We start from the raw sequence: 16489 nt of genomic DNA on the forward strand, positions 1-16489 counted from the left end.
TTCGGCACATTCTTGCTCACGGTGCCCTCCATCCGCTGCTGACGCTTGCGGGTTCTTTATGCTTACCTTGACACTGCGCCGTGCACGCCACCCAGTATCGAACAGATCAGCGAAACGGTGAAGAACAGGAACAACACCAGAGCGGAACTGTTTCAAGGAACTGTGGTTAAAGCACGCTGGAAGGGTTTTGGTGTGTTGGTGGACCTAACTTACCGATTTGCATCTAGCAGCTGAAGCCACAACTGAAGGCAGAAGCGCGTGATGGTCACCCAAAGCAGCATCACCGTCTCGAGCACACATCCGGACAGCCTGATCGTACGCATCACGAGCGGTCTCCACCGCTGCCAGACACCAACATTTTCGGATGTTGAAGTCTGTCGGCTCGCGTACGGGATCTGTTCCTTCTGGCTGGTTTCAAGCAGCGTCCTAAGGTACAGCAGATGCGGACAGCGTTCGGCTGCACAAGAGCAGTTCATGTTTCTATTGTTTTTGGTCTGTTCAATAACAAAAACTGCTGTAAACAAAATACTTATAATTTTGGATCGAATGGTATGCAGCGTTTTATTCCTGTATTGAATTTTACACTATTGGGAAGGAATGTATCAGAATAAGGATTACTAAGATTAGTTGTAACATGCATGGTGATGATTTCCAAAGAGTTGCATAGCAACCACATACTTTTAGCGCAATGTGAAAACGTTTCCTTATTGACTACTTAGCATACAATCAATCTCCTTGCCAGATGAGGACTTTGGACCAGTGGAGTAACCCCGCACGGAAGGGAAGATGTAGATGTCCGGGGGAAATGTTTATCGCCCTGGCTTTAATTAACTCTTTTAGGTAGCATTTGCTGCCAGTGTTGGAATACTTTGTGGCAGGTTGTCAGTATTCATAATAGTGGCCATTTCCGATGGTACTACACCCACGGCAGCACCAGTCGCAGCACCGTTGAAGGTGGAAATAAACACGTTGACCAGCGTTACCAAGAACACACCCGCCACTGAGAGGTTGTTCATGTGTGAGGCCGCTTTCATTTCCGTCTTATTCTTCATGTTGTACCTAGCACATCGCACATAAAAAACATACAAGCGCCTTTAGAACTGACTCCATCTAAAGACCCATCGCAAACAAACCTGTTCACATATAGCATGGACAGTCCAACGACGATCTGCATTACCAAACTTACTACAATAAGCAGCAGGCTGGTCATATAGTACGGATGTTTCTCTCCCAAATCTATCACGTATCGTAGCTGGTTGGTGTTCGCCGAGAGCAGTGCAATGTCCATCATGTTCTGGGCAAATGACTTTTTCTGCACAAAGCTGCTCAGCTCGGCATTATACTAAGTGAAAATAGATTAGCACTGTTACACATAATATCCTATCACATGTCCGCGCAACAAGCTCTTACTTGGTTGTTGATGTGATCCATAGCTTGACTGGATGCTAAATTATGCAGGAAAACAATCCAATGAGGGGGTTTTCTCCATACAAACCACATCAATACGCCAATATGAATACTTACAGCTGTTTTGTCTCTGCCATTCATGTGCTTTGTGTGTTGGACCATGGTACGGTTGCTGGAAGAAGAATCAACACTATCAGCACAGAGTTGAACGCTTCCTCTAATATTTCATTGCATTACATTTTCTTCGTGAAATTGTACACTGGTGTATCCCGCTTCATTTTTGACTGAAGGATACGTATTAGGATGTTCTATTGGCTCTACTACTCTTGGGAAACCGTCATCTTCCTCCCTGGTATACACGAATCCTATATGAGGTCTTGTCTTATTCTTTAGGGCACTTGATTGCAGACTATCACTGATATTTCTCGCTTCTTTTATGATTGAAGAATATTTATTGGGAAGCTCTATTCGCTCCTCTACACTTTGGAAATCGTCATCCTCCTCCCTAGTGTACACGAATCCGATGTGAGGTCTTGTATTATCTTGAGGGAGTGATTGCAGACCTATAAGCTCGGACATCTTCACGGTACGCGTTTCACTATTGAAATACGTTCAGCCTCACCCAAGACACCCTTAAACGGTACTGAACCACAAACTACACCTTACACATCATAAATATGGGATATATTTCAGTTCGTGCACATTGCGATAAGTTACACAATCGATAGCAGTTACATTTTGTAGATTAGCCACGGTACTGTGACAAAAGATTATATTTTTTTGCTATCTTTCCTCGCCTTGCCAAGCGTAACGTGCAACAGGAGCGGAATCAACGCAAATCGAGATACTAAGCTTATCAATGGCGTCGGTCCAGCAATCAGCTGCTATTCCACGACTGTGACGTGTACGTCGAACGCTTTAAACAACGCCTCTGAATCCACTCATATCTTCTTTGGTTTTCTGCTATCTTTATTGATGATTAAATACAATAATCTATTTATGATATACTATAAATACGTTATTGCATTGATTCCTATTGTCTATCGGCAGCTTTGGTTCATTAGTGCAGTAAAAATAGATTCCAATGTAAATGATCCAATGAAATTAATTCTAATAGTCTGATAATCCACTGTACCTGTTACCTAATTTGTTTCGTGAGTTCTTTCCCCGGATTCAATTCTTATTTATATAAATATGATAATCGAATACGTTATTCCATACAGCTCGTTTTGCGATATCTGATATTCTAATTTTTTTTGTTTGAAATGCTATTCTATTGCTATATTTTAAATTTAAAATTATTATTAATAATCATTAATTATTATTAAAGTATTTATTATCAGCTTAAAATTTAACAGCCCATCTACAACACCGATGTGGATATTAAATAAAAATGTGGTGTATAAAGCAAAGCGCCAATAAGTATGCAATGCGTAATACATGTTTGGTGAATTCAAAATACGAAACCACACCTGAAGGAAAAGGCACTGCAAACTGACAAAATAATACATTATTGTTCGCAAAAATTTCTTGTGTTTTAGAGAAAATGAAACTACTTCTATGATCTTCTAATTTATATTTTCAACAAACCATGCAGCAACAAGACATTTAGGAATTGTTAGCCATAGTTGTGCGAACCCAGTTGTGATAGTAGGACATCCGTGCGAACCCGTCCGGATATCCGAATGCACAAGGAACGCCAAAGTTTACAACCCCTACCAGCTTTCCGTCGTGCACCAATGGACCACCGGAATCTCCCTATAGAGGAGTAAGTGAAAAATAGTTATATTATGCAAAGCTCTGCATAGCGATCCACTTACATTACACGCTCCTTCGCCAGCTTTAGTCAGGGTGCAAAGGTGTCCAACATCGACGTGCTCCGGGTAAAGACTCTTCGCCTTGCAGTCCTCGTTCGACAGCGTGATTACATTGAGACTTTGCAGCAATGTGGGTATTGACCCGGTGGTACTGGTGCGACCCCAGCCAGTCAATCGCACCGTAACATTGGCGGGAACAGCCTTTTCCGAATATTCGATGCTTTGTATAAGCTCCGTAAACTGCACCGGTTGCTCCAGGCGTATCAGTCCTATATCATTGATGAACTCCGGATAGGCATAATTGTGAAGAAAAAACTTCTCTGAATTAAGCATTTCGCCTCCTTCCTGTAGACTGTTCGTTCCCGCAAGGACTTTTATGTTGATCGGATCGTACCTACACAAATCATTATTTCGGATTTAGAATACATAATTTTGGGAAGATCATTCAAGGCTATGAAGATTTGGAAGTTAAGCAGACTTACCCGAGTAGGCAGTGAGCAGCCGTTAGAACCCATCGATCGTTCAGTAGTGATCCACCACAGTTGTGACCCCAGCCGGACACCTGCAGCGACACCTGATACGGTGCGGATCCATTCTTCGCTGGCTCTCCACCGACTACACGGCTATCGTACTTATCGTCCAGCACTAATCGCGGTACGTTAGCCGCGCCAACCACCAGGAAAATGGACACAACAATAACCGCCTTTTGCAGCATGTTGCACAGGTTGATCGCGGCTACAACCCTAAGATGTCAAACTACAATTTCTGTTTGAGAGTTATTTGGCTAGAAGAACTACCTTTATATACAAAAACATCCTCTATCATCCTCAAGTAGTTGTGATGCTCCTTCAAAAGTAACTACGACGAAAACACACGTCAATAGAACATCATATCAACTATTGCGAATTCTTCAGGTGGTTACAACAATAGCTTCGTTCCATTCAGCTGATTTGATAATCAATTCAAGTGTATGTGAATTATTTGTGCTCGGTAGGAGATTATTCGGTTTGGATTAATTTACAAGCACAGTCAGCGAAATAAAATATGATAGCAGTAGAGCAGATATTTGTAGTTCAAGTAGCACGGCACAGAAAACCTTATCAGAAGAATTTCACACACTACACTGTGGACTCAGAACCAATAAAAAAAACATAAACATAACTCTCCATACATCAAACAACTGATGGGTTTTTCTCCCTAGGGAATCTCCTCACTCAATTAGACTTTTTATTTTATGTTTTGGGAATTTTAAAAACAAAACCTATCTTCATATTAATGTTTAGTAAGTGGCAGATAACGTTGAATAGATGTTTAGCGTTATTTCCATTTATTATCATACACAATTCTTATTGCGTAGCTTTGGATTTGTATCTAGCGATGGATCGAACTAGAGATAATTTGCAACTTTGCGTAACCGTACCGACTAACCGGTCTCGTTTCAAGATTAAATACGTGCCTGCATGGATTCGTTTACCCTTATCTTGATGCAACGAATTCACCGTCAACGAAAGAGGTTACCCATTTGTAGCCAGATTTCTTATCGCTACATATCAGCTTCCATTCCTTTCTATTATCATCTTAATCCATCTGGCGATCAAAGTTAAACTCCCGTGCGACTGTTTATAGAACGTTTGTTTGTTTTTGTGATGAAGACATATGTTTTTCGTTAAATTATTCAATTCGAAACTTTATTTCAAATAATTCGAGAAAATAGACCACAAGAACATTAACGTGTTCTACAACTAGCTTAATTCTTATGGAATTACCAGTTCTGCCGTTGAATTAGTTACATTATTTGTCACAGTGGCAGCATCCGACAGTGGTCCAACTCCAGCTCCATTAAATGTGGAAATAAACACGTTGACCAGCGTTACCAAGAACACACCCGCCACTGAGAGGTTGTTCATGTGTGAGGCCGCTTTCATTTCCGTCTTATTCTTCATGTTGTACCTAGCACATCGCACACATAAACATACAAGCGCCTTTAGAACTGACTCCATCTAAAGACCCATCGCAAACAAACCTGTTCACATACAGCATGGACAGTCCAACGACGATCTGCATCACCAAACTTACTACAATAAGCAGCAGGCTGGTCATATAGTACGGATGTTTCTCTCCCAAATCTATCACGTATCGTAGCTGGTTGGTGTTTGCCGAGAGCAGTGCAATGTCCATCATGTTCTGGGCAAATGACTTTTTCTGCACAAAGCTGCTCAGCTCGGCATTCAGCTAAAAGCACAGGGAAGCAGTGTACTATCATAATTTCGATAGGCTTCATCATTTTGTGGAGTCCTTACCTGTTTGTTAGTTGGTTCTTTTTGGTCTGCCGTTTCTAAAAAATGCATCGAATGTAAATGGAGTTAACACACTTGTCAAACTTAATTCTTCAGCAACAATGTTGATGCTTACCACTATCTTGCCTTTGCATTTGCATTTTTTCTGGAGCGTGTATCTCCGGAGCAGGATACTGTTTCTAAATATGGATAAGTTATAAAACTTCATTATACGTCACAACACAAACCACTTCAAGTTGGCAAATTACACTCTCTTGGTAGACCATTAAGCTGGTATAGCCGGCATTCGTTCTCGCGCACGGGTAGGCATTATCACCATGTTCTGAATCCACTATACTGCTGAAATCATTATCATCTCCATCGTCACCGGTAGGATCATCCTTTTTTGCTTCCGTTTGGTCACCAGCGCGAAAACACACCAATTCGGACATTATCTTAACGTGTTCGCTGCACGGATGGTAAGACGCGACTGAAGCAACAGCGCCAGATTTGTGACGATCGATAAAATCGACTCGATAAGGAAGGATATTCTGATACCAGCTGTATTTGTTATCAAAACGTATGGACACAGTGCGTTACTTAGCCGTTGTTAGTCCATGAATTTAAGTTATGCTTTTGGAATGTTTGGTTGATGAATGTTTTACGAACCTTATCGCCATTGTGGCTATAAAAAGATCACCCAGAAGAAATGCCCTCTGAATTCTTCCATCAAACGTCCATCAGCACTCTAATCTATCTAATAGCATTTATCTAGCTTCTTCCTAGAAATGAGGATTTGTCTAAACCAATCTTTAATTCCACCTAAAGCTGAATCCATACGTAAGTGAAATAATTAGTTTCTGAAGAATCATCAAATACAATTTTGAGTAAAATTCCCAGAATAAAATTCTGTGGTCTCTTCCAAGTGTGAAAGACAAACGACCCAAACTCTGATGAGGAAGCTCAGTAACCGAAAACAATTTAGGAAATATAGAAATATAGACCAAAAAACAACTAAATTTGAGAGGGATAACTTTATTATTTCCACTATCTGCTCATCTATTTCTCTGGAGTCGTGGTAACATTGAAACTTATGAGTTGTTTGCCATATTTGTGCGAACCCATTCATGGTAGTACGATACTCGTGCGAACCCATCCGGAACTCCTTGTGCACATGGAACACCGAAGTTGACAACTCCCACCAGCTTTCCCTCGTACACCAGTGGGCCACCGGAGTCACCCTGTAAAGAATAAATTACTATAGCCATGACAAAAAAACGCACCATTTGTTCACTTACATTGCATGCTCCTTCGCCTGCCTTAGTCAAGGTGCAAAGGTGTCCAACATCGGTATAACCTGGATCGCCACCCTTCTTATTGCACTCCTCGTTCGACAGTGTGACGACGTTCAAGCTCTGTAAAAGTGTAGGTTCAGGTCCGTTGGTACTGGTGCCACCCCAGCCAGTCAATCGCACCGTAACATTGGCGGGAACTGTCTTTTCCGAATATTCGACGCTCTTCACGACATCAGAAAACTTTACCGGCTTCTCAAGACGTACAAGACCAATGTCGTTGGAGAACCGAGGAAGATTGTAGCGACTGTGGTATAGCAGCTTGTCCACCTTCAGTAGTTCACCGCCCTCCTTCAGACTGTTCGTACCGACAAGCACCAACAGGTTGTCAGGTTCCTTCCTATACACATCTCTCATTAATGTACGTGTCTTGTGAACTCTCGTTGCATACAGCACATTTGAAATACATACCCAACCAGACAGTGAGCAGCCGTTAGAACCCATCGATCGTTCAGTAGTGATCCACCGCAACTGTGACCAAAGCCGGACACTTGCAGCGACACCTGATACGGTGCGGATCCATTCTTCGCATCTTCTCCACCGACTACACGGCTGTCGTACTTATCGTCCAGTACTAATCGCGGTACCTCAGCCGCACCAACCATCAGAAAAATGGACACAACAACAAAAGCCTTTTGCAGCATGATGCTCATTGAAGATAACCAGGGAAAACGATGAATTACTGCTGTCCCTGCAGATGGAACCACAAGTTCTGTGTGCTACTTAGTCGGCAGTAAGAAGCGCTTATATACCAAGTAACAGTCACTATCAGTGTCGAGTAGTTTCACTAGGATGTGATGACGATTAGATTATAATGAATGGAATCTACAGGGATAGTACTATCCCTCAAGATACCGTTAGTGAATGTGTTAAAACAGTCAAGCGTATGAAGAGTTGTTGAATTGACAAAACAACACATTAGTATGCTTAATCAGAACGATCACCTCATACATCTAAGTGCATCTGGCACGTATTTAACCCGGGAGCAATAGCTTACCTATTGTCCTCTCCTAGAGCAATTGAAGTCAGTCGTCTGAAAGATTTACTTCGGCTTTTCTGACAAGCCCTGTCACCTTGTCGCATTCAAGCCGTTTCAGTCTGAGCCGCGTCTGGATAAGGAGAGCTGCAGCATTTCGAACAAAGCATTTGACTGCAAATCTTCCAGTTAACATAAAACGATCCTATCATATCTGTGATAATGACCGTTGGGGAGTACGTCCTCCATCAATGGTACTTCAATCGAGGGTGCTAGTGAAGTAATGAGACAAAACCATCACATGTTGCCGGAAGCCTGTTCAAGTGTCGTTATGTGATTTGAATCCGGTACAAAATTCTTAAAGTTAGAGGGCCACTCCAATTTTCACTAAGCTTTTGTTTTCTCAGCTTCAAGTAAGTGGATTAGGTAATAGATGCAGAATCTCCCACAACGCACCCCTTATTTTTGAGCGCCATAGTGCATTGCTAATTCCAACAGGTACGACCGTTGCAGGGGTTTTAAACAAACGCGTAACTCATTCTTTTATCGATATTCTTCGATAGTTGACAATAATGTTTCCAATAATGTATTAGTTAAACTATTAATTTCAATTTGTTAATTTCATATTGATCGTAAGACATAACCAAATGTTATGGAGCAGTAATAGAATACGCTAAAGTATGCTAAGGTAGCCATTACCCTGGCATTTTTAATCACCTGTTTTAATCAACAAACACATTTTGTAATAATTATTATTTAAAAAAATACTATTAAATTGGTATTAATATTAAATTGCAAGCAACATTAAAACTCTTTTTAACTTGTTATCAGTTGCGATCATTTGTTTAAGCTTTTGTTTTCCAATAATTAAAAATTTGCACGCTTTAGTTTCCTTTCTTAAAAATGATTTTGTGAATATACAAAGCACACAACATGAACATTAAACTGCTTGAACATCTAATGAAATATTTATTCCCTTAGTTCCCCAGTTTCCGTAGCCCTTCACTATATATTCCATAATTTAATTTCCTTAATAAAATTCAAAATATTGCTTTCATTTTTATCATGGTTAGCTAAGATGCTATCTAAATTACAATCTAAATTATTTTTTATCCTTTCTTTGACATATCCTGTGCAGTCCGCAAGGATATGTCTAACTGTTAAGTTTTCCCCACAGTAGGATCCGCATCTTGTAGGATCCGTTTTCAGTAACCGGTGGCTGTTCGTAAATTCGTTTTGCCATGCCTACACTAATTTATTTTTTTGCCAAAATCTAGTCTGGAAAGAGTTGCATTTAGTTCCGATGTTAGTTCTCGACCTTCGTTAGCTGCGCAGTCTGCTTCTGTATTTACTTTAATACCGAAATGACCAGGTATGCAGCAAAAGGTGATTTGAGTAGTTAACCCCAAATTTTCCAGGATTTGAATGTACGAATTCTTTAATTTACCCCCTTCTAGGGCGGCCAAGACACTAGCGCTATCAGTAAAAATAACGTTAGGTTTGGTGGAAGTTGTTGATTCATCTGCTGCTATTATGTTTTTTTTTTTTTGCAGGATATGCGGTGAATTGGCAACTCCATAAGGGCATCCTCAGTTCTTTTTTTAAAGGCATCAGCTTTGATATCTGTCTCAATGAGGCGAGTAGAATTTCCGACTAATCTCTGTAGAATGATATGTGAGAACGAGAGCTGTCCACTTGGCATCATGTTAAATAATCAATTCTACACATTCTACTTATTGTACAGATAGTAGTACCTGAAGCCAAAATAAAAGTTGAAAATGGAAGGTCAAACCACTAGCAAAACCGAAAGCAAAACATCGTGCTAATATATGAAGTTGAACAGTATAAGAAGTATGCAATTTCAATTCATGCAGCAGTATGTTTATTTATCATCATGTTCTGGTTTCAAATTATCGATTGCTTCAGTTTAAGAGTTATTGGCCATAGTGGTGCGAACCCATTCATGGTAGTACGATACTCGTGCGAACCCATCAGGGAATCCTCGTCCACATGGAACACCGAAGTTGACAACTCCCACCAGCTTTCCCTCGTACACCAGCGGGCCACCGGAGTCACCCTGTAATAAATTATATTATTAATCTATCCACGAAAGCGGCACCGATCGTACACCTACATTGCATGCTCCTTCGCCAGTTTTGGTCAAGGTGCAAACATGTCCAAGATCGACACTTGAGGGATTAGGCATTTGTGGCTTGCAATCTTCGTTCGACAGTGTGACGACGTTTAGGCTCTGCAAAAGTGTAGGTACTGGTCCGTTGGTACTGGTGCGACCCCAGCCAGTCAATCGTACAGTTGCATTGACGGGAACTGTCTTTTCCGAATATTCGACGCTCTTCACGACATCAGAGAACTTTACCGGCTTCTCGAGACGTACAAGACCAATGTCGTTGTGGAACTGAGGACGATTGTAGCGACTGTGGTACAGCAGCTTGTCCACCTTCAGTAGCTCACCGCCCTCCTTCAGACTGTTCGTACCGACAAGCACTTGCAGCTCGCTAGGATCATTCCTACACAAATGTAACAACTTATTAGTGGACAATTCTTGACGACTTCAACACACTCAGCACATTGGGATCACACACCCGACCAGACAGTGAGCAGCCGTTAGAACCCATCGATCGTTCAGTAGGGATCCACCACAGTTGTGACCCCAGCCAGACACCTGCAGCGACACCTGATACGGTGCGGATCCATTCTTCGCTGGCTCTCCACCGACTACACGGCTATCGTACTTATCATCCAGCACTAATCGCGGTACGTTAGCAGCGCCAACCACCAGGAAAATGGACACAACAACAAAAGCCTTTTGCAGCATGATGCTTGCCGATGGTACCCTGAAGAGACGAGTAAAATTGGAGGATAACTACCGTTCTTTTAGAGCGAACTGTGAGTTCTGTTTGATACTTTGTCGGTAACATGCGCTTTTATATTCCACCCAAGTCTCTATCATACTGGAGTAGTTCTACTACGTTACACTAGACATTGGATTATCCGGAGAGAAAAATACAGGAAATGTGTAGTATAGAAAGATACCGCTGGAAGTGTCTTGCAGTGGATCAAGTTTATGACCACTGTTGAAAAACAAAGCAAACCTTCAATACATCTAATCTGAACGATCGTGTCATCCTTCGGGCAAGATTAGAAATGCACTTCAAACTAATCGTTGCAATAGTCCGTGACTGGACACATTCGCTTTCGCTTGCTAAAATCCGTCACGGAAACATATGCGAACAAAAGTGTTCGATTAACGTCACATAATACCAGACGTAACCGATAGCAATGTTCGCTAGCGATTAATTCCTGTCTGGTGAATTTAGTGCACTTGTAATCCAATACAAAGACGACCACGTGTGAAGTGGAGTTTTGTTGGCATCATTAAGAAACCTGTTGAGCGCTGGTGTAAATCAGTAATAAAATATTCTAAGAAAATAACATTTGTCAGCTATTTTTTCTTAATTTTTTAATTCTCTACTCCCATTCCAAGATGATCCAAGACAATGGTGATAGATGGTTCTTGGTGATTGATGTCTAAATTATAAAAAAAAATATCCTCGCGCTGAGCTGTTTATAGTCTCTTACTATTTAGTTACTTTCTTTTATCAATTCTAAACACGTTAGTGATGATCGAGCAAATATCATGTAAAATAGTAAGCACTTTTTGTTTACTAAAAAAATTACTCCCGCTAATAAAAAAGCTTCGCATCGTTAACGGCAGCTTAAGTTTCTCGTCTCAACGCTGCATAAGATAAGTTTTGTGTTGTTAACAAATGAGGTGGTTTATTATCTAAAATTAACAATACAATACAAATTAAAAATTGAACAGATAAAACTCAACACATCAACACGTCCGTTCCTAACGCCGGTCGGGAGCAAAGAGAGAGTTTAGCATCTCTGCCTTTGACGCCGAATGTCAAAAGGGAGTGCTTGACGTCTGCGCCTAGCCCAGAATTATCCCAGCACAGGGTGCTCCCAACATCCCCCCTCCTTAATTACGCTGGTACGACTCCATCCACTGCGGAGGTCTTCGAACACGTGAAGATCTGCGTAGAGGTTGTACCGGCGATGATGATCCACTATCCGCTGTCTCGAAGCCTGGGGATGTCACCGATGCATGTGTCCCACTACACCTTTCCGAAGATGACGATGATGACGTGCACAAGGATGAGTAGGACGAAGAAGACGGAGATGGCAATGACGATGACGATGGTGATGACGAAGAAGATGACGATGACGATGGTGATGACGAAGAAGATGACGATGACGATGGTGATGACGATGACGATGAAGATGATGATGGCGATGTCATCGGGATCACCGGTGATGGCGATTCCATAGGAGGAATTACTGTAGGATCAGTTTGACATTCATCCAACAAAATGTCTAAAGCCATGGAAGACTGTACAGGATCCGACTGAACATCATGTGTCACATGATCATCCTTAGCGTTCATCCGTGGCCTCAACTGGTTAATGTGTGAACGCAATATATGACCGGTTGTGCTCACCACTTGATACATAACCTGCCCAATCCGCTTCTGAATAACAGCAGGGACCCAACTCCAATTGTTGTAATGATGCTTCTTCGCGTAAACGGTTTCACCAATGTTGAATACTCTGGTTCGGGTCGGTCCATCATCGATTTTGCGAGATACAGGTGGGCGCAGTAACTCTAAGCAAGTGCGTATTCTACGACCGAACATGACTTCTGCTGGTGTCCGCATTCCTTCTAATTGCTTGTTAGGTGTACTTCTATACGATAAAAGGAATGTATCCAATGCCTCATGCAATGACACCTCCCCCACCTTAATCTTCTTGAGTGCCCTTTTAAAAGAATCCACAAATCGTTCTGCTTGGCCATTCGATTGGGGATGGTAAGGAGCAGTCTTCATATGCTCTATTCCGTTACTATTGCAGAAGTCAGCAAATACTGCGCTCGTAAACTGCCTACCGTTGTCGCTTACTATCGTATTAGGCATTCCATATCTTGCACATAATCCTCTCAAAATAGCGACAGTCGCAGAAGCAGATATCTGTGAAGTGGATACAATTTCTGGCCATTTGGAATGTGAATCTATCACAAGCAGAAAATAAACGTCTTCAATTGGCCCAGCAAAATCAATATGGATCCGTTGCCATGGTGCATCAGTTTTCTGCCAAAGTGATGGTAAGCTGTGTGCTGGAGACTTAGCCGCAGAAGCGCACGATTTACAGCATTTCACCATTTCCTCTATATCAGAATCTATGTTTGGCCAATAAACGTAGCTACGAGCAATTCCTTTCATCCGCTCAATACCAGGATGTCCTCGGTGCATCATTTCTAGCACATGTTTTCGCTGAGACGCTGGAATAATTAACCGGTCTCCAAAGACAATACAATCCTCGATTGTTGAAAGAGAGTCACGTCTCGCGTGGAAGATTTTAAGATCACGACCTTCTAATATCCTTGGCCATCCATTCTGGACGTAATTAAACACAAGTTGAAGCACAGGATCTTTTCGCGACTCGCGCACTACGTCCTCAAATGCAAGCGGCAAAATCCTCGCTGCATTCTTCACTGAAGCGCAAATATCGTTGTCCAGTTCGATGCTTGCAATCACAAAGTCCTGTTCTGGCTTCTCATGACGATCCATTAAACGAGAGAGCACATCAGCATTTCCGAACTCATTGGTTTGAACATATTCGATCTTGAAATCGTAAAGCAACAACGTGAGAGCGAAACGTTGTAAACGATTAGCTGTATATATTGGTATTCCTTTCTTAGATCCAAAGATCCGTAGTAATGGCTGATGGTCTGTTTGTAGCAGGAAATGTCGCCCAAATAACATTCGATGGAACTTTGTGACGGCAAAAATAATCGCTAGCCCTTCTCGATCAGGTTGACTGTAACGCTGCTCCGTTGCAGTAAGCGCTCGCGATGCGTGTTGGACTACCTTCAGCTTCCCATCTGGCATCCTATGTGATATGGTAGCACCGATGCTTATCGATGAAGCATCCGCTGAAACTATGATGTCGAGCCGCGGATCATAATGTGTCAGCAAGAGATCAGAAGACAAAATCTTCTTAAATTGTTCAAAAGCATGCTGGCACTGCGGAGTCCATTTGAATAATCTTTCTTCCTTCAGCAGCTCATCCAGAGGCTGCCGTAACATCCGCATGTTATGCACAAATTTTCCATAATAATTTATCGCCCCGAGAAATGACCGCACTCCCGAGACGTCAGTTGGTGGTTGCAGCTTGATAATGGCACTGATCTTCTCCGGGTCTGGACGCAATCCTTTAGCGTCAAGCAAATGACCCAAATATTTAATCTGGGACTTGCGAAAACTGCATTTTTCTGCTCGCAAAGTGAACCCGTACTCTTGAATCTTCTGTAATACTGCATGAAGATTCTTATCATGATCTGCCATATCCTTTCCTCCTATAACAATATCGTCTAGGTAGACCGCTACTCCAACCAAACCAGCCACCATTGTGTCCATCAATTGCTGGAACGCTCCCGGCGCAGCTTTTACACCTGGTGGTAATCGGTTATATTTGAATAACCCGCGATGGGTATTTACGGTTAAAAGCTCACGACACTTTTCATCCACCTCTACTTGAAGAAATGCATCGGAGAGGTCAAGCTGGCTGAATACCGTACAGTTGCTCAAGCTAGTAAATATATCTTCTGGAAGAGGTAACGGATATTGATGCGCCATCAGCGCATTATTAAGGCCTGTGGAATAGTCACCGTAGATCCTTATACTTCCGTTCGCTTTTCGTACAACCACGATGGGAGCTGCCCACTCTGAATGCTCCACACGTGCGATTATTCCTCGTTCCTCTAAGCGTTGAAGCTCTTCATTTACAGCCTGTAACATCGCGTATGCAACTGGTCGCTTGGGCCGGAACACAGGAATAGCTTCATCCTTCAGCTGGAGTTGAACCTGCGTTTTCACACATCGCCCGAGCCTATCAGCAAATAGCTTAGGATAAGAATGGCAAAGAGTCGCACTGCTCACATCACCGATTTCTATACGCCTGCAAATTGATGATAACGGCACATCCCACAAACCAAAAACGTCCATTACATCCGCACCTAACAGCATTAAATCGCCTTTCACTACGCGAATCACGCTCGGCTTACACTGCTGCCCTATGCTTAGCATACACTGGAACTCGCCCAATATGTGTAGAGGATCTCCGGATGCTGTTTTGGCTTTTACTACAGGTTGTGTCAATGCAGGTTTTCCCATCTGCAGCCAATGCTTGTCGGATATTATGGTTATGTCGGCACCCGAATCAATCATCATCCGAGTATGCATCCCGTCTAACATAACCTTCACTTGTCCACGTTTAAAATCAGATATCCTGTTAACCCAAACAGTTCTGATGCTCTTTTGCCTCCGACCGTTGGACCATCTAAGCGCGGAACTACAAAATCCGTCCATATGCCCGTACTGACGACATTGACGGCATCTGTGGCTATTGTGTGGACATTTCCTGGCATGATGCCCTTCGCCACACAACCAACACTTAAGCGTTGAATCGGTTTTCTTTTCTTGCCCGGCGTTCTTATGTATTCTGGGATATGCTTTGTGCCTCTGCTCACCACGGACAACACTGACTGTTTTGTCCTGAACACTTATCATTGCCGTATCGTGTTTAATACTGACCAATCTCTTGCATTCGTCAGTCATTTGACTAAGGTTAGTCACTCGTTTGTCCTCCAATCGGCTTAACAGTCGAGTACGCACATCAGCATAACATTCCTCCTTTAGTCCGCACACAAACAATAAACATTTCAGCTCCTCTTCTGATAATCCGCCAAGCTCCGATTCAACTACAGCCTTATTTACGCGACACGAGTATGCTACAAAATCCTCCAGCTTCGTTTTCACAAGATTAAGGCATTTATAACGCCTTTCCATCTCAGAGCTCGGTGAACCAAACAGCTTCTTCAGCTTGTCAACAGTCGCCGCAAAATCAAAATCACTCGGCTTCGATGGCAGTATGTGTGAGACGTATCTCTCATGTTCCACGATCCCAAGCTTCCGCAACAACAGTCGCACACGAGCGGCTTCGTCCAGCTGCTTCGCGTCCTCTTCGAACAAACTGCCGTAGCGAGTAAACCATCCGGCAAATAGTACACGTTCATCCGGATTATAACGGAACTCTTTAACATGATTCGCCAACGCATCAATGATTTGCTCCGATCCTGATTGCTGCCGCACATTCATAGTCGCAAGCACTTTGGTTATTAACTGCTCTTGCTGGTGCAAAAATGCTTCTTGCTGCTGGTGTAAGGATATCTGCTGCTGCCGAAAAATCTCCTGAATCCAGTTACTTTCCGCATTGGGGACGCCATTCTGTTGCTGTTCACTATGGCCGCCCCGCGATGGTTCCCCGTTCTCCATTTAGCACAATGAAGCACGTAAAGCTGGTAAAACTCGGTCACTGTTTCTGGCGTAAAACGTTGTTGAGATGTATTTCCTTTAATCCTCGTCGCCACTTTTGTGTTGTTAACAAATGAGGTGGTTTATTATCTAAAATTAACAATACAATACAAATTAAAAATTGAACAGATAAAACTCAACACATCAACACGTCCGTTCCTAACGCCGGTCGGGAGCAAAGAGAGAGTTTAGCATCTCTGCCTTTG

The 16489-nt window shown here is 42.4% G+C and overlaps 5 protein-coding genes across 5 annotated transcripts; all 5 read right to left on the reverse strand.

Annotated features, from left to right (window-relative positions):
* Window positions 1–62: 62 nt before the first annotated feature.
* Window positions 63–539, reverse strand: LOC128305056 (uncharacterized). The gene is made up of 2 exons (XM_053042341.1): window positions 214–539; window positions 63–147 (listed from the first exon to the last, which is right to left on the reverse strand). Exons 1-2 carry the CDS (start codon window positions 474–476, stop codon window positions 63–65), a joined length of 348 nt encoding a protein of 115 aa, XP_052898301.1. The 5' UTR covers window positions 477–539.
* Window positions 540–836: 297 nt separating this feature from the next.
* On the reverse strand, window positions 837–1431 carry LOC128302899 (ninjurin-A-like). Its single transcript, XM_053039747.1, has 3 exons — window positions 1411–1431; window positions 1134–1342; window positions 837–1059 (listed from the first exon to the last, which is right to left on the reverse strand). The coding sequence occupies exons 1-3, from the start codon at window positions 1429–1431 to the stop codon at window positions 837–839; spliced, it is 453 nt and encodes a 150-aa protein (XP_052895707.1).
* Window positions 1432–3015: 1584 nt separating this feature from the next.
* Window positions 3016–7496, reverse strand: LOC128302900 (uncharacterized). The gene is made up of 7 exons (XM_053039748.1): window positions 7264–7496; window positions 6799–7192; window positions 6595–6741; window positions 5248–5456; window positions 3707–3967; window positions 3228–3618; window positions 3016–3165 (listed from the first exon to the last, which is right to left on the reverse strand). The coding sequence occupies exons 1-7, from the start codon at window positions 7494–7496 to the stop codon at window positions 3016–3018; spliced, it is 1785 nt and encodes a 594-aa protein (XP_052895708.1).
* A 2207-nt stretch (window positions 7497–9703) lies between these two features.
* LOC128302338 (chymotrypsin-2) lies at window positions 9704–10718 on the reverse strand. The gene is made up of 3 exons (XM_053039138.1): window positions 10432–10718; window positions 9963–10356; window positions 9704–9905 (listed from the first exon to the last, which is right to left on the reverse strand). The coding sequence occupies exons 1-3, from the start codon at window positions 10662–10664 to the stop codon at window positions 9756–9758; spliced, it is 777 nt and encodes a 258-aa protein (XP_052895098.1). The 5' UTR covers window positions 10665–10718; the 3' UTR covers window positions 9704–9755.
* A 911-nt stretch (window positions 10719–11629) lies between these two features.
* On the reverse strand, window positions 11630–16244 carry LOC128302901 (uncharacterized protein K02A2.6-like). The gene is made up of 3 exons (XM_053039750.1): window positions 15504–16244; window positions 14050–14774; window positions 11630–11633 (listed from the first exon to the last, which is right to left on the reverse strand). The coding sequence occupies exons 1-3, from the start codon at window positions 16242–16244 to the stop codon at window positions 11630–11632; spliced, it is 1470 nt and encodes a 489-aa protein (XP_052895710.1).
* Between the last annotated feature and the right edge of the window lie 245 nt (window positions 16245–16489).

This window comes from Anopheles moucheti, chromosome 3 (assembly GCF_943734755.1).
Source record: "Anopheles moucheti chromosome 3, idAnoMoucSN_F20_07, whole genome shotgun sequence".
In the NCBI taxonomy this organism is placed as follows: Eukaryota; Metazoa; Arthropoda; class Insecta; order Diptera; family Culicidae; genus Anopheles; species Anopheles moucheti.